At 42.4% G+C, this 27,542-nt stretch overlaps 1 protein-coding gene across 1 annotated transcript in view; it reads right to left on the bottom strand.

The window, feature by feature from the left end:
- The window catches only part of adamts17 (ADAM metallopeptidase with thrombospondin type 1 motif, 17), a gene marked incomplete at its 5' end in the record, with an annotated part of 89,253 nt that overhangs the window by 17,518 nt on the left and 44,193 nt on the right, over positions 1-27,542 (bottom strand). The window contains 10 exons of the mRNA XM_079217429.1: positions 1,729-1,886; positions 6,293-6,373; positions 8,059-8,179; positions 10,176-10,303; positions 13,272-13,441; positions 16,928-17,073; positions 17,162-17,263; positions 18,145-18,295; positions 19,558-19,698; positions 24,931-25,036. Of these exons, the coding sequence (XP_079073555.1) occupies positions 1,729-1,886; positions 6,293-6,373; positions 8,059-8,179; positions 10,176-10,303; positions 13,272-13,441; positions 16,928-17,073; positions 17,162-17,263; positions 18,145-18,295; positions 19,558-19,698; positions 24,931-25,036 (1,304 nt within the window). The remainder of the gene's footprint in view (positions 1-1,728; positions 1,887-6,292; positions 6,374-8,058; positions 8,180-10,175; positions 10,304-13,271; positions 13,442-16,927; positions 17,074-17,161; positions 17,264-18,144; positions 18,296-19,557; positions 19,699-24,930; positions 25,037-27,542) is intronic.

The raw sequence follows: 27,542 nt of genomic DNA, 5'->3' as shown, positions 1-27,542 counted from the left end.
GGTGTGGCTAACAGGTGAGAGGGATGGAACTGATGAGGTGGGTGTGGCTAACAGGTGCACTGAATGAGCTGATGAGGTGGGTGTGGCTAATAGGTGTACTGAATGAGCTGATGAGGTGGGTGTGGCTAACAGGCGCACTGAATGAGCTGATGAGGTGTGTGGCTAACAGGTGAGGTGGGTGTGGCTAACAGGTGAACTGAATGAGCTAATGAGGTGGGTGTGGCTAACATGTGAGGTGGGTGTGGCTAACAGGTGCACTGAATGAGCTGATGAGGTGGGTGTGGCTAACAGGTGAGGCAGGAGAGAAGGGAAGCTGAACTGTGGCACATAACCTGTTTTTACCATAAGAAACAGTACTGAGTCAAATACCTTGATTCAGCACAAGTTAATCCAATCATTAATCTCTAACAAGCCCTTGGCCAGTTCCCAAATGGAAATCTGCCATTGTCCCTCCAATTTTCAAGTGACCAACTTTCACCAATGTTTTAGGTTCGTAGTCTCCCAACAGGATCAAAGCAGGATCAAAGCAGATTATCTTCCATCTTCATAACAGCTCTGCATCTCTCCTCTCCATGCGATTTGGAGCCAAACACTCAGAGATGGCAAATGGCCTCTTTTGAAAATAAAATAAAATCCCTAATTGATTTGAGTCTTAACTACCTCAATAAGATAAGTGTCTACAGAAAATCAACGGATGGATGGTGCAGATAAATTGGTGGACTAACTGTACTAACCAGTCTCAATCAGAACCCATAAATAATCATTAATCAAAGTTCTTGGTCCACTCTTGTCTTTAAACCTTCACAAAAATACATACTATGTATGTTAAAGACCAACAATTGATTCACTTTATATAAAAGGAATAATTGCTTTGGATGCTTTTCAGTTCAGTTTATCAAGCCGAGTCATATTTAGAGACACCGAGCTCCTGTCCAACCCTAGATGGCACCAGTCTAGTTCAAGCTTAAGACAAACATTATTTACTGAGACGCCCAACCTTGATATATCCACTGTTGTTGTGGAAATGGCTCACAGCTGCCATGATCCCTTTGGCCCATAGGAAGGGTCCAACGTCTCCTACATGATCCCTTTGGCCCATAGGAAGGGTCCAACGTCTCCTACATGATCCCTTTGGCCCATAGGAAGGGTCCAACGTCTCCTACATGATCCCTTTGGCCCATAGGAAGGTCCTACATGGTCCGGAAGGGTGAGATCTGGTGGCAGAAGGAGGACCTATATGTGCCCTGTTTGTAAGCTGATTGCCTTACCTGCCATACTGAAGGAGGACTCTATACCACTCCCTGACGCTCCTGACAAGATTCAAATATGAATATCATATGTAAGGGGGCGACTGTTGTGAAGCGCAGGTCTGGAGACAGAGCGGTCTGAGAAGGAACAGAAAGTGTGAGGGGCCTGGCTTGAGTACCTTTAATAATGTGTTGTGTTAAAATGATAAACATTGTGTTAATCGTTGTCTGTTAAAGAGTCAACAGATATTTGCCTCCATTGTATTAAATGTGTGTATACATACATTTGAGATAAAACCAGGATAGATTGTGCCAGCCTCATCTGCCCTGCACCCATCTACAATCAATCACAGTAGAAGTGGACTCTCCTGGAGTACCATTGTGCCGCACATTCATAGTATTGTCAAAAGGACCCGATCAGCACACGCACTGACATTGTATCCAGGTTGTATTGTGATACAGCAGAGAAACCTGTGTTTACCATCAGGTGCAAGGGTGTCTTTGTGGGTCCCTTGGCAGACATCTTCTCCCACAGTCCCCTTCTAACATAGCGCACCATGGTTCCGGCCAGCTCAAACTCTCCTGGAAGCTCGATCTTCCAGTCGCTGTTGATGGATCTCTTGCTGGAGTCTTTCAGAGCTGTGAGGAGATATACGGTTGGATGTAACACTTTCCAAAAAAAACATCCATTCTGCCCATGTATGACCAATTCTTACTCAATGAATGTCACAGATTAATACCTGATGGTCCGGTATATGTGGACAGTACATTTTCAATTACATTTTAGAAACTTCAGTTCATAAAAACTTGTAGATTTCAGATTTCACCTCTATGTCTCTATGGAAGAAGAGCGGCCCGAGGCCTTCTAGCTTTGCAGATTGAAGTACACAGGGACGTTATCGTGATGTCATAGACTTCAACCAATCAGATCTTTAGTTTGACATGCTGGGCATATTCTTTGACATGCCAGGGCCTGTGAGGTGGCCTGGAAGTACGTCAGCATTAACATGCGCTGTGATTGGTCAATGGGCCAGCGTGACTTTAGTCAACAGAAAGCTAGCTAGCTGCTAGCAGAACTCAGTAGCAGCAAGAAGAGTTCAGGCTGAAACTTAAGAGAAGTTATGACATTTTTAGTGTTTTGCTTTGTTTATTTTTTTTAACACTCAATGGCTGAAAGAGGAGGAGAAACAGACTTGGTGGAGGATTTACTGACAACGTTTTTCTCACAGAGGGTTTTGGGCATGTTACTAGAACTGAAGCGCATCGCTTAACTTCACAACCGCGTCATTGAAGTGTTTGTTAACAAAGAGAGGCGATGGACTTTGTCTTTAAGTGAACAGCATCTGGTGAGTGAACTGCTTTGTGTGTTTACATCTGTAGTAGCGTTGTGTTAATGGGTCTATGGTGTTGTTTTATTATATAGTTAATATCGTTCCTTCTGATCATGGCTCGTTCTCTTGAGTGTGCAGTGTTTTAGTTCCGCAGTTTTGTGAGATTGTTTTGTCATGGTTTGTTATAACTAAATGTGACTGGTTCTTGTTGAAAATGGTTTCTGGTTTAGGGGAAATTCTAACCCACACATGTTTTGCCCTATACTGGACTCTATGTATAAAATGATTTTCAAATCATGAGCATGCATGCACCCACTGAAGATTCGCATAAGTGCAGCCGGCCAAACTGGATGCCGAACCCAACATGTGTGGACCCCACAGTATATGAGCCAGTCTTCTTTTATCTCGGAAATCTCATCGCTATGGCATCATGACGGGGCTGGGGTTTGTGACGGCTGCCCATCCAGTGGTAATGTGAGGTTCCTACACATGCAGCGCTTGCAGACGTAGTTTGCCAGCCTTTTCGCTGCTCTATTCTATCCCTCCCCTGTTGGAGAGAATGAAGCAGGAGCAGATTGTCGGTCATGATTCTAGACCCTGCTCGTCGCTCTGTGCCGTGGTATACAGAAAAGATTAAGTTGGCCTATTCCTGGTTCAGGGGGACGGAATGGAAAGGGCTGGACTCCCTTTATCAGTGATGCAGACCATCCTAAAAAGTAAGAGCAGGATCCACGATTACCTGTTGTTTGCTCTATTCTCAGCTAAGAAACTGTGAACTAACTGCCATATTAGTGCAATACAGTTGCTTTGGGGCTACTCTCAAACCAAATCCTCTGCTTGGTTCCAAAAAAATTGCCTTCTCTATTCATACAATTCTTTCAGGGTCTGGAAGTCATAGAAGCTGCTTATGCCAATTTTCATTTGGAAAATGAGTGCTCTTGATTGGAAGACAGAATTACTCCAAGAGTCCAGTAAAGGATTCCGCCTGTTCTTCCAGAACTAGATATTAAAACAATTATCTTACCTGCTTAAATAAAAAGTTGAAAGATTAGGGTTTTATCTTGGACTGTATAGAAAATGTGGACAGTCACAGTGATGTCACCTTTCATGAACTGAAAACACTGTGAAAGGGTTCAAATTGACGAGACAAAAACATGTAAAACTCCCTGGACGTACAACGCCGTAGTAGCAGTGGCGGGCTGTGCATTTTCTACCTGGGCCTTCTGTGCCGTTGAGTCCACATCAACAAGAACAAATTCACAAGAACCAGTCACATTTAGTTATAATAAAACATGACAAAACAATCCAACAAAACTGCAGCACTAAAACACTGCACACTCAAGAGAACGAGCCACGATCAGGAGGAATGATATTAACTATATAATAAAGACACCTAGACACATCAACACAACGCTACTGCAGATGTAAAAACACAACAAGCAGTTCACTCATTCTAGTAACATGCCCATAACCCTCCGTGAGAAAGGCGTTGTCAGTAAATCCTCCACCAAGTCTGTTTCTCCTCTTTCAGCCATTCAGTGTTAAAAAACTAAACAAAGCAAAACACTAAACATGTCATAACTTCTCTTGTTTCAACCTGAACTCTTCTGACTCCTGAGTTTTGCTAGCAGCTAGCTAGCTTTCTGTTGACTAAAGTCACGCTGGCCCACTGACCAATCACAGCGCATGTTAATGCTGACGTACTTCCAGTCCACCTCACAGGCCCTGGCATGTCAAACTAAAGATCTGATTGGTTGAAGTCTATGACAATCACGATAACGTCCACTCTCCATGTACTTTAATCTGCAAAAGCCAGCTAGAAGGCCTTGAGCCGCACTTCTTCCATAGAGACATAGAGGTGAAATCTGATTGGATAAGAGCTCTCCTTAAAACCAGCTGCACTAGAAGCAGCGCTGCAGGCTGGAAGCAGAGCAACAGAGGAAGACAGGAGCTGTGCAATGAGAAAATAAGATAATAGGGAAAAATAATTATAATACATGTAGTGTATTTGCCAAAAACAATTAAATTATAAAATAGCTATAACTTTGTGATTCTGTTTAGGCCAGCAGAGAAGGCTTACAGAAGGCCACCACTGGGTGGTAGCGACCTGTCAATCGCCTAAAGCAGGGATTCCCAAAGTGTGGTGTGCGCGAGCTGCCTCTAGGGGGTGCGCGAGAGGAAAAATGTAATGGTGGTCTAATGGTGTAATAATTAATATTAAACATAATAAAAATAAAAAAAATAAGTAGGATTTTTTAATTATAAAATGTCCCTTTGTAAGATTTAAATTTAAAATTAAAAACGTACAATTTAATAAATAAATGCACTTCAGGTCCGGCCGCCAGACTGTCTTTTACGTACACACTAGCTAGCCTAGCTTGTGCACCTAACGTCATTTCATTCATTCACTCTCAAAGTGAGAGACTCACGTCTCTCACTTTCTCCCTCTCCCTCTCTATCTCTCTTGCTGCGCTGCATGTGAACATCCTCATATGGACATATCTGTTTCTGAGCCTATGTGCCACTCTTTGTTCTTTACGTGGCTTACTGTGTTTAAGTAAATACATGTGAAATGCAATCTGCCTCTGAGCCTGTGCGTGTGTCCTCGCCATCCAGGGAGCTGTGCGACTGAGCTGTGCGTTTGAGCTGTGCGACTCCGCGGAAGGCGCTTAAAGTTGAGAATATTTCAACTTTTAAGCGCGCCGAAAAAACGCTAGAAAAACGCGTCGCGCGGCATTTAAAAAGCGCGCATGAAAGGCGCGCCGTACCAGAGGAAAACAATGGGTTTGCTAGCGACGCGTTTTTGAGAGTCGCGTCTGGTGTGAACGACCCTTTATTGCTCTTTAAAAGTGACGCTTGTGTAACTGACATTTATACAGCGGACTAAATCTTGTAACAAACGCCACGCGCGAGCAAACAGCTCTCGCATTGGTCCGATTTTATGCGGCTATAAATAGGCTCTGTTGCGTTTTTTTTTAAGGTGTGGGGGATTGGGGGTGCGTGAACCCGGTCGGGATGTAGAAGGGGGTGCGTGGCCTGAAAAGTTTGGGAACCGCTGGCCTCAAGCATAACATGTGTTATCATCTATTTTACTCTAAATGGAACCATTATTTACAAAAAATGATTGCATGCTGTATTGAAGAATACTTAAACTAGCAATTGAAACCATAAACTCATGTTTACAATGGTTACCTCAGCTAATAAAGCAAGTGAGAAGTACAGTCATTTTCTCATAGACTTCTATACAATCAGACTTCTTTTTGCAATCAGAGGAGTCACCCCCTGCTGGCTAGTAATCCTCATGGGAGTAAACTCATGGGAGAACCAGGACTGAGCGGGTCAGACTGTCAGACCCTGCTGCAGTAAAATGACCAATTATGTCAACAGGGGCCGCCAAAATCAATCAACACCAAGTTAAAGTAGCAGCATCTTAAAAACTGACATTTAAAAGGGTTACAAGTCGGGAAATATTCGGTAGTTATGATCAGGACTGATGTTGGTAAAAATAAATAAAGTGAACTTAAATTTATAAAATGTGATAGCAGTTGTAGGAAAGTGACAGTTTATTTTAATCTGACACTGCAACTAATAACAACGCTAGTAGTTATAATTAGGATGGATATTGGTTGCAAGATTAAACTCAGAGAATTGGAAAAAATAAGTAGAAGATTGCAGTGGTCATTTTCAATGACCTTAAAACACATCCATCATTACCTAGAAAGCTGTGTGAGGGTTTGTCCTCCACAACTTTGATCCTCCTGGCTCCCGCAGGAATAACCACAGCTTCGATGTAGCCTGATGGAGAGACAGAAACATGAGGGGAAAACCCATACATAGGAAAACAGAGTACAGGGCACACACAACACATTAGCTGGGAGCTATCAGTCTACAGTCTTATGTTTCACTTTTGAAAACAGATTCAGAGGAGGACATGGAGAACATAATGGGCTGATGACTTCTATGTCTAGAACAGATGTGCCCTATCCACTGCATATCGACCATACCATTTAGCTAAAACACGTATGACTTTTAAACTGCACATACAACTATTGCTTAGGTCTTGGATTACCTTTCGTCTGGACCGCAGTTTGTCAAATGTCTCAGAGGACACTGCCCTGGTTGGTCTACTTACTCAAGGAGATGAGCTGGCCTATAAACCAGAGGGTTACACTGAAGCCTCAGTGATCTCCTGAACCACTCAGGAGGTCTTTCAGGGAGAGACTTATGGTATGTTCACACAAAAGTGTAGCAAATTTTTTGCGCGAGTAGATTACATGCAAAGTCAATACACAGACGCCGTAATGACGAATGGGCGGACGCATTGACATTTTTCAACTCGGGCGCTAATTTGTTCCCCACTCTCCGCTATGTAGAATACATCTTATTTATAAATTGGCGATGCAGAGCATATAACCACGTCAATCCAGGATCTCAGGGGTTTTTATAAAATCCAAATAATTATAAAACGTAGAGTACTTGATGGTGCTGACATGCATCTGTTTCTTGCCTGTTAAGGTTGTGGATTTCTGAAAGCTCTGGGAAAGCAGCACATTGTGGAATTGTGTGGCTACACATAGTATTCCTCAACATGTTGCCTGCACTGGTCCTTCCCTTAATAAATACAACCTGCAGTAAATGCCACTCTGTGTACTGTGTATGGCATTATAAGTCCCTGTACACCAAGAAGTCAGTAGCAACCCTGAGATGGAGACTTCATTGATCAATACCAAATGTTGAGCTTTTTCCCATGGCGTCGACCAGCATCAATAACACATTAATGCCAGCACCACGGAACACGCTGTTAAGAAGCTGTGGTCATTTCACATATGTCTGTGAGTTCATCCTGATCCATCTCTAGTTCAGCTCTGGTTTGTACCGTTAGATGTGGATAAAAGATGGAAGTACTGTTAGCATTAGTAGTAGCAGCCAGTGTGTTCTGTTTAGCTTTGCTGTTGGGCATATCAAAAATAAATTGACAAAAGTAAGACAAGAACATTATGTAAGGAGTCAAATTATGTTTTGAGCATACAACATAAAAATGTGTGTTTGCAGAAATGTTTGAATTCATAAACACAAGTATATGCAAACCATGTGTAGAACCACTAATGATGACCATAGTAGTGAGAAAGTATGTGACTTTGGCGCATAAGGTATCCGTATCATAAGACAAAGGCTGAGTCAGGTACCAGAGAGATGAGCGTATTCAACCTGGCTTTGCTCTCCTTTTGTTCAACCTCTTTGAAGATTTATTTTTGTAGTTCAGTAAACTGCTTTGATAACTTTAAAGGGTTGTTCGGCCAAACAAAACTATTAGCCTGCTTCCAGATCAACTTCTGCAGCAGAAGCCTAGCGGCTTTAACGACTTACATATACTGCATGTGTAACCAGTGACAGATTGGAGTGCATGAAGTCCAATAATAAACCTAAATGACCAACCTACTTAACATAAAGCATATTAGTTAGATACTTATTAAACGTACCCATTCCCCTGGTGTGGTTGAAGTCTCCTCTCACTATCCTACAGGAGGAGCCGTCTCCGTTACATAAACCACAGCGGTCCTCTTTGGCCGAAGAGCCGATGGTGCCGTCACAGCCAATCTTCTGAACTCAGAAAGCAGACAATTAAACACTGATTAGTTGCTTTTGTAACGTTTACTGACTTGTGAGTGAGTGAGTGAGTATTTTGAAGGGTATCTTTTGTGTATTTGATCAATCGGTAATGTAATCAAATGAAGTGGATAATTGAGCTATTGCTATGAGTCTGCTAATAATCCTGCAATACATATCTAATCTGCATTTAAAGCAAGTAGTCCTGAGAGTTTGTCATATGAAAGCAGTGAAGTGTACTTGTGGTTGTAAAAAGTTAACTACTGTGTGCATAACATCAATATACTTCTGAGCGGTTATTCTCGTCCCTAGTCCACTAAACAGACTCTAATGCTGCGTTCACACTAGACGCAGCGGGAACGTCAAAGGGGGCGTGGCTTATCTCCGTTGCTTATCTCTGTGAAAAGAGTTGTCATTTCCTTCATCCACCATGGAAATAACCACTAGTTCTGCTTTATACTTGTTGTTCCCACGTATGTGGAGTTTACACATCAGCTCCATGGTGTCTGGTTCATGATATTATCCGTAGTCCCACAACAGCGTCTGAATGAAGCCGCTACCAGCGCTACTTCAGCGTCACGTGAATTTTTCGCCAGAGTTGGAAAATTTCAACTCGTGCCAATTGGCACCGCCTCAAACGTGTCTATCGTGCCGCCCGGCGAAAAAAAAACGCTTTTTCGCAACCTATCCCGTCTGTGCATTGACTCTGCATGTAATCTGGTCGCGTCACGTTGGCGCCACGTTTGGTGTGAACGCAGCATGAGAGCTGGTTCCTAGCTATGAAGACGGATCGGTGCGGCTGCAGCAGTAAAACAGGCTGAAGGTACAAGAGGGTCCTCGGACAGAGGACGTCAACATGGGGACAGAGTGTAAAGCCCTCTGAGGCAAATTTGGGATTTGGGCTCTACAACATAAATGTACTTGATTGAATTGAAAGCATCAGAGTTTTAAAGTCCCATTATTGTATTAAACAGGAGAACATTCACCAAAAGCTTTATGAGGTGCGTCAAACGGCTCCAGCGCCAAAGCTGTTCTTTCAGCAGCTGCTCTATGCAACAGGATGCTTATGGAGCCAGAATGAAACACAAGCTCTCACTGTTCAACAAGACCTCTACCGTGCGTTACTACACTATGCACCATGTCATGAACTGAACTCTTTGCAGTATGAACACTTCATTTGTCCGGCCTCATATGTGCAATAATGTGTATGTGTGCGGTTACTGATTGACTATTATTGTACTTGTTTTGTTTTCTACTAATGTCTCGTGTTGCACTATCCACTCTGCTGCTGTAGTCCTGGTAATGATTATGTGATCTTATCTGTATTCACATGTATGTGACCATGTCTTCTCCTCTTCTTTCTCTCCTTCTGGATAAATGATTGTTTCTTCAATGCACATTACTAACTCTACTTTCTTTTTCCATGGATTCATGGCTGCCTGGAACCGGTCCTGCCTGCTGCCATGGCCCTGCTGATGGAATCGGTCCTGCCTGCTGCCATGGCCCTGCTGATGGAACCGGTCCTGCCTGCTGCCATGGCCCTGCTGATGAAACCGGCCTGAACCGGTCCTGCCTGCTGCCATGGCCCTGCTGATGCCCCCCTCCCTCCTTCCTCTCTACCTCCTTCTGCTTCATGGATCGTGGCTATCTGGATCATGGACCATGCCTACTACTCATTATATGAATAATTTCTGTCATATTCATGTAATGTGCTGTAACTCTGTTACGTTATTCATTCTGGTCACATGACATCTATTGCTTCTGTCCATCCGGGGAGAGGGATCCTCCTCTGTTGCTCTCCCTCAGGTTTCTTCCCCTTTTTCCCTGTGAAAGGGTTTTTACTATCTTTATTGGGGGAGTTTTTCCTGATCCGATGTGAGCTCCCGGGACAGGATGTTATGTTACAGATTGTAAAGCCCTCTGAGGCAAACTTGTATTTGTGATGTTGGGCTATAAAAAATAAACTGAATTAAATTGAATGTGTGTGTACCTGACACCGTCCGTTGACACACAGGTCAGCCTCAAAAGGTCCACAGGGTGTCCCATCCATCACTCTGTCAGCCATCAGGACCGGGACCTCTCGACCCACTGGACTGCAAAATAACACACACGGCTTCTCTGCTCACGCACACACACACGCACACGCACACGCACACACACACACACACACACTATTAAAAAATGCATATTTTTGGGGGTTTTGATTGTGGTATCTTTCTTCGTAAGCATGAGAGAATAGTGTCCCCCAGGGGGGTCATGCTTTTGATGTGTTCCTAAAGTATGACGAGGTGTATGTATGTATGTATCTCACCATCATTAATAATAGCTATGTATGTATCTCACATCATTAATAATAATAGTTATGTATCTCACCATCATTAATAATAGTTATGTATCTCACCATCATTAATAATAGCTATGTATGTATCTCACATCATTAATAATAGTTATGTATCTCACCATCATTATTAATAATAGTTATGTATGTGAGATGCACAACTATTAATAGTATAGTTGTTTATCTCACCATCATTAATATTAATACATGTGTATCTCACCATCATTAATAACAGTTATGTATCTCACATCATTAATAGTAATAATTGTGCATCTCACCATCATTAATAACAGTTATGTATCTCACATCATTAATATTAATACTTGTGTATCTCACCATCATTAATAACAGTTATGTATCTCACATCATTAATAGTAATACTTGTGCATCTCACCATCATTAATAACAGTTATGTATCTCACCGTCATTAATAACAGTTATGTATCTCACATCATTAATATTAATACTTATGTATCTCACATCATTAATAGCAGTTATGTATCTCACCATCATTAATAACAGTTATGTATCTCACATCATTAATATTAATACTTGTGTATCTCCTCATCATTAATAACAGTTATGTATCTCACATCATTAATATTAATACTTGTGTATCTCATCATCATTAATAGCAGTTATGTATCTCACCATCATTAATAACAGTGATGTATCTCACATCATTAATATTAATATTTGTGTATCTCACCATCATTAATAAGTTATGTATCTCACATCATTAATATTAATACTTGTGTATCTCATCATCATTAATAACAGTTATGTATCTCACATCATTATTAATAACAGTTATGTATCTCACCATCATTAATAACAGCTATCTATCTCACATCATTAATATTAATACTTGTGTATCTCACCATCATTAATAACAGTTATGTATCTCACATCATCATTAATAACAGTTATGTATCTCACATCATTAATAATAGTTGTGTATGTATCTTACATCATTAATAATAGTTATGTATGTATCTCACATCATTAATAATAGTTATGTATCTCACATCATTAACAATAATAGTTATGTATCTCACATCATTATTAATAACAGTTATGTATCTAACCATCAATAATAACAGTTATGTATCTCACATCATTAATATTAATACTTGTGCATCTCACCATCATTAATAACAGTTATGTATCTCACCATCATTAATAACAGTTAAGTATCTCACATCATTAATATTAACACTTGTGTATCTCATCATCATTATTAAGCTATGTATCTCACATCATTATTAATAACAGTTATGTAACTCACCATCATTAACAACAGCTATCTATCTCACATCATTAATATTAATACTTGTGTATCTCACCATCATTAATAATAGTTATGTATCTCACATCATCATTAATAACAGTTATGTATCTCACATCATTAATAATAGTAGTTATGTATCTCACCATCATTAATAATAGTTATGTATGTATCTCACATCATTAATAATAGTTATGTATCTCACATCATTAATAATAGTTATGTATCTCACATCATTAACAATAATAGTTATGTATCTCACATAATTAATATGAATACTTGTGTATCTCATCATCACTATTAAGTTATGTATCTCACATCATTATTAATAACAGTTATGTAACTCACCATCATTAATAACAGTTATGCATCTCACATCATTAATATTAATACTTGTGCATCTCACCATCATTAATAACAGTTATGTATCTCACCATCATTAATAACAGTTAAGTATCTCACATCATTAATATTAACACTTATGTATCTCATATCATTAAAAACAGTTATGTATCTCACCATCATTAATAAGTTATGTATCTCACATTAATATTAATACTTGTGTATCTCATCATCATTATTAAGTTATGTATCTCATATCATTATTAATAACAGTTATGTAACTCACCATCATTAACAACAGCCATCTATTTCACATCATTAATATTAATACTTGTGTATCTCACCATCATTAATAATAGTTATGTATCTCACATCATCATTAATAACAGTTATGTATCTCACATCATTAATAATGGTTGTGTATGTATCTCACATCATTAATAATAGTTATGTATCTCACATCAGTAATAACAATAGTTATGTATCTCACATCATTTTTAATAACAGTTATGTATCTCACATCATTATTAATAATAGTTATGTATCTCACCATCATTAATAACAGTTATGTATCTCACATCATTAATATTAATACTTGTGCATCTCACCATCATTAATAACAGTTATGTATCTCACCATAATTAATAACAGTTATGTATCTCACATCATTAATATTAATACTTGTGTATCTCACCATCATTAATAACAGTTATGTATCTCACATTATTAATAACAGTTATGTATCTCACCATCATTAATAACAGTTATGTATCTCACATCATTAATATTAATACTTGTGTATCTCACCATCATTAATAACAGTTATATATCTCACATTATTAATAACAGTTATGTATCTCACCATCATTAATAACAGTTATGTATCTCACATCATTAATATTAATACTTGTGTATCTCACCATCATTAATAACAGTTATGTATCTCACATTATTAATAACAGTTATGTATCTCACCATAATTAATAACAGTTATGTATCTCACATCATTAATATTAATACTTGTGTATCTCACCATCATTAATAACAGTTATGTATCTCACATTATTAATAACAGTTATGTATCTCACATCATTAATATTAATACTTGTGTATCTCACCATCATTAATAACAGCGGTCAGCAGGCTGCCCTCCCTGTAGCTGGTGTGTCGGTTGTAGGACAAACACTGCAGGTCTCTGAAGCGGGTCGCCCCCTTGGGACAGGGAGGACGCTCACAGGCCTTGTGCTCCACATTGGCCCTCTGACAGTGACGCCCACCAGGACCAGGCCTGCGCGCGCGCAGACACACACACATACACACACACACACACACACACACACACACACACACGTAAACCCATATCCTACCGATCTTCACTATATTGACGATGTACGGTAACATATCTTAAGACAGAAGAAATGATGTGAGGCTTTTCACACCAGTCAACAAAACTAGAGAGAATAGAATGACCTCAACCAGCTGAACACTATCAGCTTGGACTGGTGACCATGAGGAGGAGGAGCCACAGCAGTGTTCCCCAGGCTGGTGACCGTGTGTGTGTGTGTGTGTGTGTGTGTGTATATATATATATATACATATATATATATATATATATGGTCACCAGTCTTGGAAGCGCAGACTGAGTTCTGTCATGAGACGTGATGACAGACACATATTTCCTCTTTTTAGCAGAAAAGTCGACCTCTGAAGAACTGCTCTGATGTCAGACAGCGTGAGGAAGAGCAGCGTTGACGTTGTGAAGTTGTGTCTCAGAGACGAAGCGTCACACAGAATGCTTTCATGTGTGTGTGAGGTTGTGCTACCTGCTCTTTGCCTTGCAGGCTCTTGCTTAGTGTGTTGAGATGATACGATCTAGTCTTTAGTGAGGTCTGTGTTATGAAGTCTTTAGTGAGGTCTGTGTTATGAAGTCTGTAGTGAGGTCTGTGTTATGAAGTCTTTAGTGAGGTCTGTGTTATGAAGTCTGTAGTGAGGTCTGTGTTATGAAGTCTGTAGTGAGGTCAGTGTTATGAAGTCTGTAGTGAGGTCTGTGTTATGAAGTCTGTAGTGAGGTCTGTGTTATGAAGTCTGTAGTGAGGTCTGTGTTATGAAGTCTGTAGTGAGGTCAGTGTTATGAAGTCTGTAGTGAGGTCAGTGTTATGAAGTCTGTAGTGAGGTCTGTGTTATGAAGTCTGTAGTGAGGTCTATAGTCTTTAGTGAGGTCTGTGTTTTGAAGTCTGTAGTGAGGTCTGTGTTATGAAGTCTGTAGTGAGGTCTATAGTCTTTAATGAGGTCTGTGTTATGAAGTCTTTAGTGAGGTCTGTGTTATGAAGTCTGTAGTGAGGTCTGTGTTATGAAGTCTGTAGTGAGGTCTATAGTCTTTAGTGAGGTCTGTGTTTTGAAGTCTGTAGTGAGGTCTGTGTTATGACGTCTGTAGTGAGGTCTGTGTTATGAAGTCTGTAGTGAGGTCTGTGTTATGAAGTCTGTAGTGAGGTCTATAGTCTTTAGTGAGGTCTGTGTTTTGAAGTCTGTAGTGAGGTCTGTGTTATGAAGTCTGTAGTGAGGTCTGTGTTATGAAGTCTGTAGTGAGGTCTATAGTCTTTAGTGAGGTCTGTGTTATGAAGTCTGTAGTGAGGTCTGTGTTATGAAGTCTGTAGTGAGGTCTGTGTTATGAAGTCTGTAGTGAGGTCTATAGTCTTTAGTGAGGTCTGTGTTATGAAGTCTGTAGTGAGGTCTGTGTTATGAAGTCTGTAGTGAGGTCTGTGTTATGAAGTCTGTAGTGAGGTCTATAGTCTTTAGTGAGGTCTGTGTTTTGAAGTCTGTAGTGAGGTCTGTGTTATGAAGTCTGTAGTGAGGTCTATAGTCTTTAATGAGGTCTGTGTTATGAAGTCTTTAGTGAGGTCTGCGTTATGAAGTCTTTAGCGAGGTCTATAATTTTTAGTGAGGTCTGTGTTATGAAGTCTTTAGTGAGGTCTATAGTCTTTAGTGAGGTGTGCGTTATGAAGTCTTTAGTGAGGTCTGTGTTATGAAGTCTTTAGTGAGGTCTATAGTCTTTAGTGAGGTCTGTGTTATGAAGTCTGTAGTGAGGTCTATTGTCTTTAGTGAGGTCTGTGTTATGAAGTCTTTAGTGAGGTCTGTGTTATGAAGTCTGTAGTGAGGTCTGTGTTATGAAGTCTGTAGTGAGGTCTGTGTTATGAAGTCTGTAGTGAGGTCTATAGTCTTTAGTGAGGTCTGTGTTATGAAGTCTTTAGTGAGGTCTGTGTTATGAAGTCTGTAGTGAGGTCTATAATCTTTAGTGAGGTCTGTGTTATGAAGTCTTTAGTGAGGTCTATAGTCTTTAGTGAGGTCTGTGTTATGAAGTATATAGTCTTTAGTGAGGTCTGTAGTCTGCAGTGAGGTATGTGCTATGAAGTCTGTAGTGAGATCTATAGTCTTTAGTGAGGTCTGTGTTATGAAGTCTTTAGTGAGGTCTGTAGTCTTTAGTGAGGTCTGTGTTATGAAGTATATAGTCTTTAGTGAGGTCTGTAGTCTTTAGTGAGGTCTGTGTTATGAAGACTTTAGTGAGGTCTATAGTCTTTAGTGAGGTCTGTGTTATGAAGTATATAGTCTTTAGTGAGGTTTATAGTCTGTAGTGAGGTCTGTGTTATGCAGTCTGAAGTGAGGTCTATAGTCTTTAGTGAGGTCTATAGTCTGTAGTGAGGTCTGTGTTATGAAGTCTGTAGTGAGGTCTATAGTATGTAGTGAGGTCTGTGTTATGCAGTCTGTAGTGAGGTCTATAGTCTGTAGTGAGGTCTGTGATATGCAGTCTGTAGTGAGGTCTGTGTTATGAAGTCTGTAGTGAGGTCTGTAGTCTGTAGTGAGGTCTGTGTTATGCAGTCTGTAGTGAGGTATATAGTCTGTAGTGAGGTCTATAGTCTGTAATGAGGTCTGTGTTATGCAGTCTGTAGTGAGGTCTATAGTCTGTAGTGAGGTCTGTGTTATGCAGTCTGTAGTGAGGTCTATAGTCTGTAGTGAGGTCTATAGTCTGTAGTGAGGTCTGTGTTATGCAGTCTGTAGTGAGGTCTATAGTCTGTAGTGAGGTCTATAGTCTGTAATGAGGTATGTGTTATGCAGTCTGTAGTGAGGTCTATAGTCTGTAGTGAGGTCTATAGTCTGTAGTGAGGTCTGTGTTATGCAGTCTGTAGTGAGGTCTATAGTCTGTAGTGAGGTCTATAGTCTGTAGTGAGGTCTATAGTCTGTAGTGAGGTCTGTGTTATGCAGTCTGTAGTGAGGTCTATAGTCTGTAGTGAGGTCTATAGTCTGTAGTGAGGTCTGTGTTATGCAGTCTGTAGTGAGGTCTATAGTCTGTAGTGAGGTCTGTGATATGCAGTCTGTAGTGAGGTCTGTGTTATGAAGTCTGTAGTGAGGTCTGTAGTCTGTAGTGAGGTCTGTGTTATGCAGTCTGTAGTGAGGTCTATAGTCTGTAGTGAGGTCTGTGTTATGCAGTCTGTAGTGAGGTCTGTCTCATTAAGTCTCCTCTGCGAAGGTTTCCTGTGTCGCTGTGAGTTCAGTGACCTCATAGCTGCTAGTGAGGCATTTTCTTGGCTTTCCAACGGTATACGATGTATTGAGCAGAAGCTTTGTTACAACAGAGACAACAGGGTTCCCCGGAAGAGGGACGTCTGGAATCCCCTCTAACACTGCTGCCCCGGCCCTGATGAACAGATAATGGAGGGATATGGAAGGCAATGTGCTAATCCGAACACACAACACAGACACACACATAGAGGCGACATACGGAGGGTTGTCACATTTCCTCTGTCTGAATTGGACTCCAGTACCGCAGGTCCTGCTGCACATGCTCCACTGGCTCCATGAACTCCAGTCCCCGTCCACATGCTGAGGGATGGGCGTCTTGCTCACGCACTCGCCTGCCCTACACCACTGACAGACACACACACAGTTATTGCCTGAGAAAGGTGAGGATGTGAGTATGTGTTCATGGGAGCAGTGTGTGAGACGCGAGTCCTACTTTATCTGTGCCGCACTCGGTTCCGTCCAGAGGAGGATCCAGTTTGGTCTTGCAGGCGGCATCTCCTTCCACTAAACACCACAGGCCTGTGCACATCAGGTGCTGACACACACACACGCATACGCACACACACACACACACACACGCACACACACACACACGCACACACACACACACACACACACACACACACACACACACACACACACACACACACACACACACACACACACCCCTTAGTATTGAGGGGTCTTGCTTCGTAATAATATGTTCTGATCTGGTTGCGTAATGTGTGTAGTTAATGCACTTTACAATCTCAAATTTGTACATTTGGGAATTTGGGCAATACAAAATGAATTCAATGGAATTATATTGTTCTTCTATTCTTAGTTAAGGTGATTTTTTTCCAGATAATGATTATTTCCTCAGCCCTCTCCTCTGAGCAAAGCAGACTGCGTTGATCAAATATTCAGCGCTATTTGATTTAGGGTTTGAGTTGGTTTATATATTTTAATAATGAAAGTATTCGAGTCACAAGCCGTTGCAAATATCACAAACTATTCAACACCTTAAGATCTCTGCTAGAACTTCGTGGATGCAGAACCAGCCTCAGAAGGCGAATGACATCATCATGACATCACATGTGACAGCTGTGGGGACACTGAACGGAGCGGACCAGAACCGCTCACAACGGCCGAAAGAGGTCAAAGGCCATCAACCAGGAGTTCCTCCCATATGGTTATGAACTTGATATCTTTAGTTGATTCTTCTTAACTTTCTGACATCTTTTCAGGATATTTCAGGATATTATTTGTGTCATATGTATTATAACCTTTGGTTTTTCCAGAGAAGCAAATATGCCTCGTCTTGTTTTTGGAGTAATTCCTCTCTCATACATTCTAAACCTGGTGCTCCTGTTGTCAGGCTGGGTCGGATATACAATCATATGTTCTGTCAACTTTAGGACAAATTAAGCGTTGTACCCTCATATCACTGCAAAAACTGGCATTGGTTCCAAAGAGTATCTGGCACTGCTCATCCACACTGTAGTGCATGCCTGGCAGCTTGGGGGGGAGGCGGATCTGGTACCGGGTTCTGGGGTCCGTGTGCAGGAGGCAGGCACTGGCTTTGGACCTGTTCACAGGACACACACACACACACACACACACACACACACACACACACACACGAAGATGCAGATGAGCAGTGATGGTGAGCCAAACAAAGAGTCCTTTCATGTGTGATATCTGATATTCCTGTCGTTTCCTACAGCTGATGAGGATTATTGGCCAGCAGCATTTATCTTACTGTTATCTTACATTAGGATACCGTCCAGGATCATTAGGCAAGGTAGGCAACCCCGAATGTCTATACCAGTGATGTCCGTCAGGGCCTGTAAGTCTTCTCTGCTGGCCTAAACACAATCACAAAGTTATAGCTATTTTATAATGTAATTGTTTTTCACAAATACACTACATGTATTATCATTATTTTTCCTTATTAGCTTATTTTCTCATTGACCAGCTCCTGTCTTGTCTGTTCCTCTGGTCTTGTCTGTTCCTCCTGTCTCGTCTGGCTGCGCTGGTGCACCTTAACGCTCTGCGTAACGCTCTTGTCCAATCACATTTCACCTCTGTTTCTCTCTATGGGTACATCCCAAGTCTCTAAATTGCATCCCCGTTTCCCTCACTTGCGTCCTTTCCTTGCGTCTTAGTCCCTCCCACTAGGGATGCATGGAGAGACGCAAGGAAACCATGCGAGGAAAGAGGACACAAGGAAACCTATTTAAATAGACACGAGACGTCCTTTCCTCTGAAGCGACGTCGGTTTATGATGACTGCTGCCGACTGACATCTGATCACAGATCACAGAATTGTTTTCTGCTCCGGACAGTTTTAGCGAACAATCTAATAAAAATCCACTTAAAATATTGATTAAAAATGATCGTATAATGTTTGCAGTTGATTTAATGATGTTAAACGAACAATAATAATAATACTAATAATAAAGACAGTCATCAGTGTCAGAGTGGAGATGTTTTCTCTGTAGTCTGTTACCTGTTAAACAAATTGCATTGAGTATTTATACACAGTGGTAGTATTTATACATATTGTGTGTATTTATACTGTGTTCTGTGTCCTGCTTATACGCGCAGGATCAATTTCTACCGGCAGAATGCTTCTTATTTATTAATTATTTACGTCTGTATGTTTTTTAATTCTGATTGTGACATCATTATAAAATCACCCACAATATGATGATGGTTTCTCTTCAATCTCTGGCAACAAAATATCCTTATGTATTTGTACACAGCGCTGTCCATAACAAGGAGGGAAGCAGAGACCAACACAGTTCATCATAAAAAGATGAAGCACTCTCGTGGAGCCGCATCTCACCTCAGGAAGTTCTCCAGGTCGGTGCGGCTGCAGGAGGACCAGGACAGGTCGCTGGGGTTTCTTCCCTTCACCCACTCCCCAGACATGATGTGGGAGTGGCCTGTGCAGGTGGCGTGGTCGTCATCATGGGTCATCCCCATGCTGGAGACACGACATGGACACACACCGTGTCAACGAGTAGTGGAGCCGCTGCTCAAACAAGTCAAGCCATCTTTTCAATCCATGACTTTCTCAAAATATGTTGGCCTATTTTGTGCATCCATGCATTTGTGCATTTGCAGAGTGTTTAGCTCTCAACTAGCAGAATGCATGGTAACAGTGTCACCTGTGTACACCCATTCATACCCTGATGGCAGGGCCACATACTCACCATGCATCTCTTTACACCCATTCATACCCTGATGGCAGGGCCACATATCACCATGCACCTCTAACACACCGGGACTGATGGGAGCAATATGGGGTCAAGTCTCTTGCCCAAGGACTCAGACATATCCAACCACAACCCACTGATTGAAGAACCACAACCCGCTGGTTGAAGAACCACAACCCGCTGGTTGGTTGAAGAACCACAACCCGCTGGTTGGTTCAAGAACCACAACCCGCTGGTTGATTGAAGAACCACAACCCGCTGGTTCAAGAACCACAACCCGCTGATTGGTTGAAGAACCACAACCCGCTGATTGGTTGAAGAACCACAACCCGCTGGTTGAAGAACCACAACCCGCTGATTGAAGAACCACAACCCGCTGATTGAAGAACCACAACCCGCTGGTTGGTTCAAGAACCACAACCCGCTGGTTGATTGAAGAACCACAACCCGCTGGTTCAAGAACCACAACCCGCTGATTGGTTGAAGAACCACAACCCGCTGATTGGTTGAAGAACCACAACCCGCTGATTGGTTGAAGAACCACAACCCGCTGATTGGTTGAAGAACCACAACCCGCTGGTTGAAGAACCACAACCCGCTGATTGAAGAACCACAACCCGCTGATTGAAGAACCACAACCCGCTGGTTGGTTCAAGAACCACAACCCTCTCTTCCACTGAGCCACAGCCTCATCAGCCTTGCTTTGTTCCCATTGCTTAAACCACCAATCAGCTTTCTGCCCTCAGTTCTTCCCCACATGTGACTTGCTGTCTAATTAATATCTTGTTTTGATTTACAGTCTTTTCCCTGTTGGTTGTCGGTGTCGGCTCTGTTTCCTAAATGTGTCCTTTGTGACTGTCTCATTTTGCTTATTTCTGGACTCGCTCACTGTAAGATCTACTGACTTTAATCCTCCTCCTACAGGTATTTTGTGTATTTCATCAGTTCCTTGTTAAAAAGTGAATGAAACGTAGCTAGCTAGCACACAGAAACTATTACCTTGTGATGCTAAGATCCAATACAATGTGATAGGTAGATCTCTACAGGGTCACTCAGACTATATCTGCATGTACTGGTGGAGTACAACGTGCCAGCAGGAGCAGAATGTGTTTCCACAGGTACAAGAAAAGCTGGGAGCGCTTTATAGTAACTACACACTATGTAGCATTAGTAAAGTCAACGCTTAAATTATTTATAAAGCATTGTTCGAACATGAACACTAGTTAGTAATGATGGTGATGTGAGGCGATGCCCGTCAGTGGCACGAGTATTGAGTATGTTTCATCGTTTGCTGGCATGACAAACAGCTAGCTAGCTGTCACTTGTTTGCTAGCTAGCCAGCTAGCCAGCTCGTCACTAACTAGAGGTCCTGAGACAGCACGCACCACCTCAGTCACCTGGCCGGCGTTCTTTCTGGCTCGTCATCAACGTGGGACACACGCTATACATATTATTGATTATGAGTATCTAGCTATCACCTGGACAGGTTACGTCAATGCTATTTAACGGGGGAATAAGACACATAATAGGTGTTTTCTGACTTTTCAGGTGGATTTAAACACAACACAGCAGTGTGGAACAACACGATCACAGCAGCAACAAGATGCACAACCCTGAATGGGACTCAGTGGTCCATGAAAACACACGATGACCCCACAGGGCAGGTAAAACTAAACAAACAAGGTTACAAACACACTATAACCCCACAGGGCAGGTAAAACTAAAACAAACGAGGTTACAAACACACTATAACCCCACAGGGCAGGTAAAACTAAAACAAACGAGGTTACAAACACACGATGACCCGTTTCTGCCCAGACAAAACTAAAAGGGCTAGTAAAAAGCTTAATGTTACGTGTAGGCCTCTGTCTTTGCTCCACCCAAATGGTGAAGTCCCAACAGCAGCGTAATGCTTCAAAAGCTTCTTGAGAATACTTCCTTGTAGTATGTGTGAGAATGTGCGTGCTTATGTAACTCAGGGGAAAGTAATGCTTGATAAGCGTATATCTTTCTTTGTCACAGGGACTGACTACTGCTGAACAGAAAGCAGTACAGACAATAGACTGCATACAGATATGAAACTACCTCCTACCACCTTCACAAAGACTCTGAATATGCTGATGATACACAGGAATGTCCTCTGAAAGGAGATTTGAATTTTGAGCAGTCTGAAATAAAAACATGATTTGATTCTTGAATGGTAACATAGCTGGTTTATTATCTTCTCGGTTATATACATACAAATATATATATATATATATATATATATATTGTATTATTCAACATAGCTTATATTGGAGGGTGGCTCTATTGCTCTGCTGTGTCCATCTGAGCTTAACAAGGAGAGTTGGAAACAACTGTTGTTGTGATGACCATGAAAGTAACTCAATGTATCTCCGTCTCCATGAGCACACAGAAACATGCTGATCATATGATGACACGTGCTTGTATACCATTCCCAGTGTAAAGTCTCCATGAATGTGCAGAGAGAAACGAGTCTGGATGAAAGGAAGATGAATTGGAGTAGTAGTACATTTGAAGTGGTACGCCCACGGCTGGATTATGAAAGCCTGAAGCCTCAGACTTCTGAAGGAAGGCGTCTCGGCTGCAGCCGGGAGCCTTACAGCCCCACTGCCTGGATGCTGTGTCTAAGGGCCTCCAAAGACATGTGCCCAGGGGCCTAATGGGAGCATGACCCTGGGCCCGCCGAGGCAGTGCTTGTTGTCACAGCAAACATCAGTCAGGGTCTACTGACGGTTTGTGGACAGAGAACACAGAGAACCGGTCCAGCAGTCAAAGCTCTCCAGACTGAACCAATCACAGCTTGTTATGTAACTTTGAACGAGGCCACTCCAAGGCGTCTTTCACTCCTCCATGCTCACATAGCCAAAGGTTTTCTGAGAGCTGGTGTAACTCAGGTTTCTTCCTGTTTTCCCTGTGAAAGGGTTTTTACTATCTTTATTTGGGGAATTGTCCCTGATCCGATGTGAGGTCCCGGGACAGGATGTCATGTTACAGACTGTAAAGCCCTCTGAGGATAACTTGTATTTGTGATGTTGGGCTATATAAAATAGACTGAATTGAATAGTTGAAAAGGTTCAGGTTGAATCCTGCGAAATGGGAAACTACGCCACCTGCTGTTGTAAATGTGGATGTGCACTGAATAGTAGACATGGTAATCCTCAGAGCAATAGGTATGAATGTCTGTTGACAACATACTGTTAACTAATTGGAAAAGTACATACAAGTTGAGCTGGCTTTATTTGTTTGGAAAGTAATTGTCTTGTTTTTATTAAGTTAACTATTTATTTTGTATGTGTTTTATTGCCAGTAAAGAATGTCTCCAGTAAAGCTAGCTAATACTAACCTGAAGCCGTCTTTCTAGACTGTTGCCCACAAGAGATGACCGTACTACGTTGTCCTTTATCATGAATGCAGATGTGGAGTAAAGCAGCTGTTACCACACGCCTGGCCAGCCAATTAGATTCATCCCAGAGGTTACACTGGGTCCATCTGAACGGCTGTACTAAACTCCATGCTGGACATGGGCTGGCAGATTATTCCTGTTGGTAAGGTGGGCTGACCTTTAAAGTGGGCTGACCATTAAAACCTTTTAAGCCCCGCATGGACCTATATAGGTCCTTTTTTAAAATTGTAATTAAACTGTGTAAAACATTACAATAATCATGAACAAATATATTGATGCGATACATTAAATTAAACAAGAGAATCTGGGCTACAATAATTAGTCAGCCATTTCAACACAACTCAAACACCAACTAAAATAATTATTAAAATAAAATAGTTATAATTTTATCACGAGTCAGCCCACTCTGCATGTTTCCGGAACTAGCAGCCCGTAGCTTGGTGCTATCAGAAAAAGACAAATAGCAAAAAGCAAGACAATTCCACACAGATTCCAAATATATTCACCATATTCTCCCTCTGCTGCAAAGCATCACTGAGATATGAACCAAAGAACACAGCAACATAAATCGCTGAGTCAGCACATTTTGAAACTTTTTTTTTTGTTGAAAAAATGCATTTCCCCCAGTAAATATGCGCAAATGTGCCGAAATGCAAATTTTGGAAACCTTGCCTGAATTCTCTCTGTACTTTACCCAATCTGACTTTGTTCTGCTTCACTTTTTCAAGTGAAAACATTGCAGAGAGACTGTTCACATATTGTGCTATGATGTGGGAGAGCCTCAGGGCTTCTTCTTCTTCTTCTTAGTGAAGCATCATTTCAAGGAGATAATCATCCTGAAAGTGTTTTTTTCTATAGGCGGACATGGAACTTCTATTTGTTCTGTGTTTCAATCTTTATTTACTCTTAGCCAGCAACATATATACTAATATTTACATCTATATTTACATCTGACCAAAAGCTCACAAGGGTTGCCTTTATTATAACACCAGAATTATTCAAATAGCCCTTGCAGAGATACACCCTTTTTAGTTTGGGTATGCTATTTCGAGCTAAATCCTAAAAAATGCCTTGGTGCTGAACGGGGCTTAAAAGGTTAAGGTGGGCTGACCTTGAAAGTGGGCTGACCTTGAAAGTGGGCTGACCTTGAAAGTGGGCTGGCCTTGAAGGTGGGCTGGCCTTTAAGGTGGGCTGGCACCATTCTTCTCTATGTGACAGGCCGCTCATCTTGGTTAGCTCGGTTTGTTATTGTTAATATTACCCGTTTAACCGATACTACGGTTAAACGGGTAATATTAACAGCCCTACTGCAATGAACTATGCTCTGTCTGTATCAGGAAAACACATTGTGGAATGTTCAAATGTCAGAAAATGAATGGATTAAAATAGCTTTTCATGAGTAATGTGTTTGCCTAAATCAACATGGGAGGAAGTGTACCTCCGGTCCCCTGCATTCCTCCATACTCTTCTGGACCATGAGCAGACTTTCACAGCACTCATTCAACAGCATCATGGACAGTAGATAAGCAGCATAATAACATGATAAACTGTCAAAATACACAATAAAACCTACTTGTGCCCCAACTCGTGAGCAATGGTGAACGCCAGATTGAGTCCATTGTCCTCTGCTAACACACACTTCCTCTTGGCACTGCAGACGCCGCCCAGGTAAGCAACACCTGGAACACAGGGACGTGGCAGTGAGGTGATGAACAGCTACACAAATATAACACACAGGACAACACTCACTACACACAGGACAACACACACAGGACAACACTCAGTACACACAGGACAACACTCACTACACACACAGGACAACACTCACTACACACAGGACAACACTCACTACACACACAGGACAACACTCACTACACAACACTCACTACACACAGGACAACACTCACTACACACAGGACAACACTCACTACACACACAGGACAACACTCACTACACAACACTCACTACACACAGGACAACACTCACTACACACACAGGACAACACTCACTACACAACACTCACTACACACAGGACAACACTCACTACACACAGGACAACACTCACTACACACAGGACAACACTCACTACACACAGGACAACACTTACTACACAACACTCACTACACACAGGACAACACTCACTACACACAGGACAACACTCACTACACACAGGACAACACTCACTACACACAGGACAACACTCACTACACACACAGGACAACACTCACTACACACAGGACAACACTCACTACACACACAGGACAACACTCACTACACACACAGGACAACACTCACTACACAACACTCACTACACACAGGACAACACTCACTACACACAGGACAACACTCACTACACACACAGGACAACACTCACTACACACAGGACAACACTCACTACACAACACTCACTACACACAGGACAACACTCACTACACACAGGACAACACTCACTACACAACACTCACTACACACAGGACAACACTCACTACACAGCCCTGGTCAAAGACATCAAAACAAGCGTCAATCAAGCTCGCTGCTGGTCCTCTAGTAGAACTGGTCACCCCTTGCAGTTCCTGGAGAAGTCGGTGAAATCCACCGCGCTGTGCGCCTACGGATAATAATATGGACTCAGACACGAGGGCGTCTGATGTTCCGACATTTTAGGGATTTCCACAACAAGTATAAAGCAGAACTAGTGGTTATTTCCATGGTGGATGTCGGAAATGAAAACTGTTTGCACGGAGATAAGCCCCGCCTTCTCTACAATAACACCGTGTCCTGCCGCCTCGATCAGCTCGCCCCTCTCACAACCAGAACTCTTTCACCCACAATGCCCCATGGTTCACACCTGAACTCTGCCTCAAGGTGTCCCCCAAGGTGCAGTACTCGGTCCTCTCCTCTTCATCCTCTACTTGCTCCCCTTGGCAACATCATACTCCTCTTTCACCACTACACACTGCTACACCACCCCAGTCCTCCAGAGCCTCTACTGGCTCCTCACACAGCAGATAATCCAGTTTAAAATTCTCCTCATCACCAACAAAGCGCTCCACAACCTCATATCTCTCTGAACTCCTGCACTGACACACTCCCACCAGCGCCAACTTCTTTACACCCCTCCAAATTTATTATTATTATTATATCTGAATCAGAATTCATCATCTGTATGTTCAGCAACTACCAAAAAATTGAGTGGTGCGTTTACTTTACTTGTGCAACAGAGTATTAAATATACACTGGCAGGAAAGGTTCATCCTAGACACATTTAGTCTAAACCAAAAGTAAACATCCATCCATCCATCCATTATCAGCCGCTTATCCGGGGTCGGGTCGCGGTGGCAGCAGGTTCAGCAGGCCGACCCAGGCTTCCCTCTCACCCGCAACACTTTCCAGCTCATTCTGGGGGATCCCGAGGCGTTCCAAGGCCAGCCGGGAGATATAATCCCTCCAGCGTGTCCTTGGTCTTCCCCGGGGTCTCCTACCAGTTGGACGTGCCTGGAAAACCTCTAATGGGAGGCGTCCAGGAGGCATCCTGACTAGATGCCCGAACCACCTCAGCTGACTCCTTTCGACACGAAGGAGCAGCGACTCGACTCCAAGCTCCCTCCTGATGTCCGAGCTCCTTACCCTATCTCTAAGGGTGAGCCCGGCCACCCTGCGGAGGAAGCTCATTTCGGCCGCTTGTATTCGAGATCTCGTTCTTTCGGTCACGACCCAGAGTTCGTGACCATAGGTGAGGGTTGGAACATAGACCGACCAGTAAATGGAGAGCTTCGCCTTCCGGCTCAGCTCCCTCTTCACCAGGACGGACCGGTACAGCGCCTGTTTTATTGCTGCAGCCGCACCGATCCGTCTGTCGATCTCCCGCTCCACCTTACCCTCACTCGTGAACAAGACCCCGAGATACTTGAACTCCTTCGCTTGGGGTAGGCGGTTTGTCCCCACCTGGAGGGAGCAATCCACCGGTTTCCGGCAGAGCACCATGGCCTCAGATTTGGAGACGCTAACTCTCATCCCTGCCGCTTCACACTCGGCTGCAAAACGCCCCAGTGAATGCTGGAGGTCACAATCCGAGGAGGCAAACAGGACCACATCATCCGCGAACAGCAGAGAGGCGATCCCGAGACTCCCGAACCGGATCCTCTCCGCCCCCTGGCTGCGCCTAGATATCCTGTCCATGAAAGT

Source organism: Taurulus bubalis (assembly GCF_910589615.1).
Source record: "Taurulus bubalis genome assembly, chromosome: 4".
NCBI classification, from domain to species: Eukaryota; Metazoa; Chordata; class Actinopteri; order Perciformes; family Cottidae; genus Taurulus; species Taurulus bubalis.
The sequence above is the reverse complement of the archived record's forward strand: the minus strand, read 5'-3'. Positions and strand labels throughout refer to the sequence as shown.